This window comes from Synchiropus splendidus, chromosome 3 (assembly GCF_027744825.2).
Source record: "Synchiropus splendidus isolate RoL2022-P1 chromosome 3, RoL_Sspl_1.0, whole genome shotgun sequence".
Classification (NCBI taxonomy): Eukaryota; Metazoa; Chordata; class Actinopteri; order Syngnathiformes; family Callionymidae; genus Synchiropus; species Synchiropus splendidus.
This window is the reverse complement of record NC_071336.1, coordinates 8,397,804-8,405,039: the sequence shown is the minus strand read 5'-3', so window position 1 is coordinate 8,405,039 and position 7,236 is coordinate 8,397,804. Positions and strand designations below refer to the sequence as shown.

Sequence of the window (7,236 nt, the reverse complement as noted above, 5' to 3'; positions counted from 1 at the left end):
TTCCCAGCATTCATCAGCGGATCCCGGATGAAGAGGAGCTACGCAAGCGTTTATCTATGCAGGAAACTCCACTACGCTTGCGCCTCACGTAGCGTCGTCGTAAAATCATCTGTGGTACGCAAACGCACTTAATCGCGTCGAGTAACTTCTGGGCAGACTGAACTGCGCGGCAAAAGAAGGGGTACCCAAACAAAAACATGTGGCGGAGGCAATGAAATACTGGTAGGTTATCTCCGCTACGCGTGTCCCATTTTACACTTCTCAGAGTCAGTGAGCGTTTCTTTAGTAAGTGGTTAATTGTTTCATTTAGGCGGTCGACGCTCACCGGTAATCTGAAAGTAGTGAAGTAAGCAACTAGCGGCTCGTTAGCTAGTTAGCAGTGTGTGACCACATCAGTAGTAGCCATAGCTGCCCAAGGTCTGTGACGTCTATGGTTGCTAACATGACTTCACCGCGCTGTTTTAGCGCGGCCTTGGTAAACAAGCGGTTCAATTGCGCGAGCAATTGATCGCGTTTCACGCATTTTCGAAAGGATAGCCAGTTGCCTGTATCAGCCGGTAGGTTTGAAAAGTTCAATAACCTCGTGAGCTATTTTAGTTTGTGTAATATTATCTTCGAAATCAGAATAGGCCGATTACATAGTTGTTTATATTTTTAACAACCGTAGTTAAAAAAAACCCTTCCATCTCCATGGTAATATGTATACGTAGTTAGCGGTGGAAGTGCCCCGCCCACCAAAGCGCTGTGTCGCCCGGCGCTGATGTAATTCATGGCAGACTGCGCAGATGTGGGCCACTGAACTAACCCCGTTTTTCAGTATATTTTTTGTATCTGTGCTTTTACTGACGCCAATGGTAAACGCATTTCCTAATAGATATACAATTGATCTAAAAATGGGGAATTACGGTATTGCATCTGCTTTACCAAACAGACGAGACTGAACTGAACAGGGGAGAAACAAAAATTGTATCCCTGTGTTTATTTAAATATTATCTCATTAAAGGGCTTTGCTGTATTTCGTAAATAATTGCTGTGTCTGAACCATTAATCATTATAAATTATCAATGTTATATTCATATAATATATTTTAAAAGTCTTATTTTTTTTAATTACATTTAAGAATTTTAAAATTGGTTGTGGTTTGACCACTTTCTTGTCCGATTATTTTTCTTGCAGATGTGGAGAATATTAGTGGCTTGATTGACAGTTGTCATCATGGGTCTTCACTCCACCCAGAAGAAGCACTTCCCCTTACGGGGGATTGATGGTGTAGTACAGTTGTTTGACGCTGAACTCCGCAAGTCAGAGCCAGACCTGGCCCTCCTCTCCCTGGTTCTGGGTTTTGTGGAGCACTTCCTGGCCGTAAACCGGGTCATCCCAATTAATGTTCCTGGTGTGAGATTCGAACCACTTGAACCAGACTGTCCCACCTCCTGCTTTCCCACAGTGGAGTTGGGTATGATATCTGCACTGTATGAACGCTTCACAGCACAGATCCGGGGTGCAGTGGACTTGTCCCTGTTCCGGAGAACTGCTTCAGGATCCAGCAGGGAGTTGGTAAAGAAAGTGTCTGATGTCATTTGGAACAGTCTGAGCCGATCATACTTCAAGGACAGAGCCCACATCCAATCCCTCTTCAGTCTCATCACTGGTATGACATGAGCTTCAATAATTACCATTGTGAATATTGCAACTTGACAAGAGAAGAAGTTCTCAAGCACTAGGTGTGGTCCACTTCCATGGGTTTTGTAATCTCGTGTTTTTTTGTCGAATAGGTACAAAATAAATGTATTTAGCAAGACCCCTCAAATAATTTGCATTCACATCCTCTCTTCTGAAATATATATTTTTTTCTTCAGATCCATTCCCAAATAATTTCTGTTAGTGCCAAGTGTTTCTTTCAACAAATCAATATATTAAGCTTTACATATGATGACATTATGTGCCTGAAGTATTGCATTTTTTCCAATTGTAAATATTGAGTAACTTTTATGCTGTGGAATATTTGTTTTTAAACAATTTCTTTTCTAAATGTGATCTAGGTACTAAACTCGACAGCTCCGGAGTAGCATTCGCTGTGGTGGCAGCCTGCCAGGTTCTGGGTCTGAAGGATGTCCACTTGGCATTGTCTGAAGATCACGCCTGGGTGATATTTGGCAAAAATGGGGAGGAGACGGCTGAAGTCACCTGGCATGGAAAAGGAAATGAAGACAGGCGAGGACAAACTGTGAATACGGGAGTGAATGAGAAGGTAAGAGCAGAAATTAGATTTCTATATTCGTGAACTATGTATAAATGTTTTCATTCAAGGAACTGATGGTCGAAAAATGGTTTGGGTGAATACCATTAAGCAATTCTAGTATTCTGAAGTTTGTCACTCAAGTTTTGATGAGTAGTGTTTTTAATCGTGTTTGAACCTAAATGAATATGTGCTGAGTTTGCGCATGAAATGCCAATGCAAGTGAGGCGCTCTCTCGTGAGGGTTGGGCTGTTAAACATTCCTGAAGCTAGGTTGCTGCTTATTAATAGAGCCTTTGCATCATGTGGATGTATTTCCTTTAGAGTTGGCTCTACCTGAAGGGCTCGTATATGAAGTGTGACAGAAACATGGAGGTGGCCTTCATGGTTTGTGCCATCAACCCATCACTGGACCTGCACACTGATAGTTCTGAGCTCCTACAGCTTCAACAAGTGAGTGACTCTGTGCTTCTTGGTTGAGCATGAACTTGTGGATTGTAACTCATCCCATTGTTTTTTTTGTTTTTTTTTTTAAACAGAAGCTGCTCTGGCTGCTGTATGAGAGAGGCGACCTGGACAGGTGAGGAGTGGTGAATTGACTATCTCTCTGATATAGCATTGAAACTTCTTTTCCCACTTTTTGGACTCACTGTCTTGTTTTAGATACCCAATGGCCATGGGGACGCTAGCTGACTTGGAGGACCAGGATCCAATCCCAGGGAAAGAAAATCCACTGAAAATCCACCTCAAGGTCAGTATAGAAGAATGAAAAACCTTATTGATTTACTTAACTTGAAGTCTTAGGTGCAACGTTTCGTACTATAAAACATTTCACAAGAAGTGTAATTTAGGTCTAGTTATTTTGGGGATTTACAATTTACACTTTCAAACAATAGCATGAATTTGATACATTCATTAATGATGTGCTTCAGATGCTGCTCTTTTGGGATTAAATGTCAATTTTAAATGAATGAAATTGCTAGTTGAAAATGACATGGCAAAGTACGGCTCAGTTTCTAGCATCCACATCTTCTCAAACCTGTGAACTGTGGGTTGACAGGAAAACGCTCCTCTAATTAGATAATGGGTAATGGGAAAGATAATTATTTGATCTTTGAATGCTTCCAGTTGAAACAAACCCAATCCCCATGAGGAGTACTCCCAGTGCTATAAGTGGAAAAACAATTAGATCTGCTGTCAGTTATCAAGACAGAAATGTTGTCCTGACTCTACCGTACTGTATGTTCTGAAACTGTACAGATAAGAGTCAAGGTGTGGACACAGGAAGTTGTGTCTCATGTCTCTTTCTGCTCTCTTTGTCACAGGCTGTCAGTTCTGCTGAGAAGCACTACAACAACGAGCACATCTACCCGTACATGTACCTGGCTGGTTTTCACTATAGACACAGGAATGTGCGGGATGCTCTGAGAGCCTGGGCCGAGGCTGCGCAGGTCATGCAGGAGTAAGTTCACATTCAGCCTCAAAAATGTGTTTTAACAGGAAGAAATTGAGATATAATCAAGTCTATTGATATTATTTGCAAATGGACTACATATTTGTCTAGAAATGTGATGTATGGCAAAAATGTTAATCTGACATTGATCATTTAAATGAGTGTAACCAGTAACCCACAAGATGGCGGTAAAACCCCATCCAGTGTTATGAGCGGGTGCGTGGCCTTTGGGAGGATGAGCTGTGCTGTGACTTCTCACTCTCCTCCCTTTTAAACACTGCTAAAAATACCGCAGCTGACCCGCCAGGCCACAAAATCTCGCCGATTCATCAGCTTCCTTTTCCTGCTCCTCATTGTTCTGCTGGTCCTGTGTTTCCCTCTGGACTCATTCAATTGCATATCACAACTAGCCTCTTTCTATGCCATATGATTCAGATAAAGTTTGTTTGTTGAAATGGCACTGTTAAAAATATTCCATTGAAACTCTTAATACAAAGTAATTTTTTTATCCCAAAAGCTTAATAAACATCAAGTTGACTATGTTTTTCTCTTCTTTCAGCTACAACTATTTTCGCGAAGATGAGGAGATCTATAAGGAGTTTTTTGACATAGCCAATGATGTCATTCCAACCCTGCTGAAGGAGACGAGTGCTGCTGCAGAGAGTCCCAGTGAGGGACCTGAGGGAGAAGATGGACCTGAGAAGGTGACCATCTTATGTCTTCACATAAGAACGCTCCATGGTGTAAATGATTCAAATGTTTCCTTGATGAGCCTTTTAATTATTTTTTTTTTATGCAAATGATATCATCCATGATTACTATCATTAAAGTATTGACAGTAATCATGGATGTAGTTTTATTTGGGTATGTTTTTCTAGCTGTCTCAAGCTTGCATTATAATTTGTGTTAACTGTATTTTTACAGCATATTGGTGATTATTCAGGTTTTATGAGTTAAATAGCAGAGAACGTAGGAAAGTCATTGTTGGAAAGAGATTGAAGTTTCCTTTCGTTTATCTTCGTCTTCTTCTTTAGTTATGTTTGGTTATCTTCAGTTTATGTTTAGTTATGTTGAACATAAAAACTCTCATAAAGGAGAAATGAGGAGCAATTGTGAGTGACATTTGCTTCAAGTATGAGTCTTATATCTGCAGCAGGTAACTTCACGTGTGTCATAGAATCTTCCTGTAATTCTTTGATATATTAAGTCTTCCCAGTGAATTGATGGAGACTCTAGGATTAGGTTTGCTTGAAAGAGCAGTTTAAAGAGGCAAGGTTCCTCTATTAATCTTGTATTTTTGGGCCACAATAAGTCAAGTGTATTAATCTGATTGTCGCATTGTTTAAAACTAAACTCATTCCGTCCCAGCAGGATCAACCCAAGCAGCAGGCAGCAGCATTCTCAGCTTTGCAGGATCCAGAATGCTTTGCTCACTTGCTGCGATTCTATGATGGCATTTGCAAATGGGAAGAGGGCAGCCCCACTCCTGTCCTCCATGTTGGATGGGCCACCTACCTGGTGCAGTCTCTAAGTCGTTTTGATGCTCAAGTAAGAACCGCCATTCAATCTGTAAAACACATCTCGAGTCTCTTTTCACTTGGCTCTACTGATGCATGCAGAAATTCAAAATGATGCCATGTTACTGTCAATTTTGTGTAAGCAGTTCAACAATAGAGATGTTAAAATCAAATTGTGGCAAAGCCTTGACTCTGAATGTAGATTGTTAGAATTAAAAAATGAACAACAGTGTAATGCAGTTGAAACTACTGTATGTGATTCAAGAGTTTAACATGGACAAAGGTCTGGCTAGCACAATCCAAGTAGGTGTGACCCTGATTCTGCATTAACATGCTTTCATTCTTTTATATTTCAGGTTCGTCAGAAAGTAACTATCATCACCAAAGAGCCCGAGACCCCGGATGATGATGATCAGTCCAGTGAAGATCTCAGAGAAGGACGCAGGCGAGTCCCACGGAGGGAGTCCAAGCTGGAAGAACAGAGTCCCCCCCTTCCTGCAGCTCCCAATTCCCCACCTTCCCAAAACCCTACAGACCAGCCCAAGAAGATCGGTGAGGGTGGAGGCCGTCGCAGATCTTCCCAAACTCTCCGCGCGGGAGACACAGAAGGAAAACCGAAGTCCCCCAGTCCTGACTCCTCACCTGCATCCCAGCAGCAGCAGGCAGCAGCCTCCACCAACTGCCCGGTTGTCACCTTCCAGAGTGAGAAGATGAAAGGGATGAAGGAGCTGCTGTGTGCTGCCAAGGTGAATTCCAGCGCCATCAAGCTGCAGCTCACAGCCCAGTCTCAGGTACAAATGAAGAGGCAGAAGAGCACACCAGCCGGAGATTACTCGATGTCCTTCATGAAGCGACAGCGCAAATCTCTCTAGATTGTAGATGTAGAAACAAACTGTGATCTTGGCTCTCCCACAGTGCTCACGTCTGATGCCACCAGAGGTAGTTTTCAATATCCTCACAGAATGGAGCAATATATGACAGAGTTTGCCTCACATATCGTGCTCAAACTGAACTTGAATTTCAGTTTTAATGAACCAGGCCAGAGCAGATTCTCTTCATCTTGTGACGGATCATCAACTCGTGGTTATGTTAGTTTACACGTGGACATCTGAAGCCAGGAATGTCCAGAAGTGTGTAAATATCAAACTTTAGGAGTCCACAACGACAGTGAAGAATTTAGGATAGTTACTGTGTAACATTGTCCACATCTGCTCTACCGACAGCTTCTTTCTTGCTAGCTCTTTGTTGCCTTACTTTGCTCTTTTCTCATGTAGATGGCCTTTTTAGTTTTGTGCATAGCTAAGCTAGGCCCGTTTTAAACCAGAAGACCCGAACGACCATGCACTGTTGACACGGATCCGTGTAGGTGGCTCTGCTACGTCCTACTTGCTCGACTACTTGTGGTGTTTGTCTGTGTTTTTGTAATCTGCCAGTAATAAAGTTCTGATGTGAAAAGCATGGCGAGGCTTGTTTTCATCTCTGAAACATATAAAGACCACATGTCAACGCAGACTGATGTTGAAAATGTAGCAAGCAGAAAATGCGTCAAATGTGCCACTGTTTCTATTATAGTAGAAATTGAACGTCATTCATGGTACAGTTTAACATACATAAATAAATACTTGCAATTTGATCTGTCAAACACTAACTTGAATCTGAGCATCAACGGATTTAAATATGTCTGTGTAAATATAAGTGGTACACAGCTGTAGAATGTACGTGAGTTACTGAACCTATTTGACTTTGATACTTTTAAAAAACAAATGTGTGTAACAGCTTCAATAAAAGTATAATAAAAATGAAACAGTTATACTTTCCTAACGATGCCCACCTCCAATTTAAAAATAACCTGAAATAGATAACGTATTGCATTCAAAAAGATTCCTGTATGTGTGTACCTGTAGTCGTTCACAAATGGAATTGCAAATGTTGAATAAAGAGAGTTGTAATGCCTTCATTTATGTAATAAAGCTCAAAAGTAAATCGGGCCGACGAGATACTGCTCCTAATCCAATAACAGTCTCCTGA

At 41.4% G+C, this 7,236-nt stretch overlaps 1 protein-coding gene across 2 annotated transcripts; it reads left to right on the top strand.

Annotated features, from left to right (window-relative positions):
- Nucleotides 1-64: 64 nt before the first annotated feature.
- men1 (multiple endocrine neoplasia I) lies at nt 65-6,673 on the top strand. Of its 2 annotated transcripts, none has more exons than XM_053860487.1 (10): nt 65-222; nt 1,177-1,651; nt 2,043-2,251; nt 2,563-2,691; nt 2,778-2,818; nt 2,902-2,989; nt 3,564-3,700; nt 4,251-4,395; nt 5,063-5,239; nt 5,565-6,673. In XM_053860487.1, exons 2-10 carry the CDS (start codon nt 1,216-1,218, stop codon nt 6,078-6,080), a joined length of 1,878 nt encoding a protein of 625 aa, XP_053716462.1. In that variant the 5' UTR covers nt 65-222; nt 1,177-1,215; the 3' UTR covers nt 6,081-6,673. The 2 variants fall into 2 exon arrangements, with proteins under 2 accessions (XP_053716462.1, XP_053716461.1); XM_053860486.1 differs by having other exon boundaries at nt 5,060-5,239.
- The last annotated feature ends 563 nt before the right edge of the window (nt 6,674-7,236 follow it).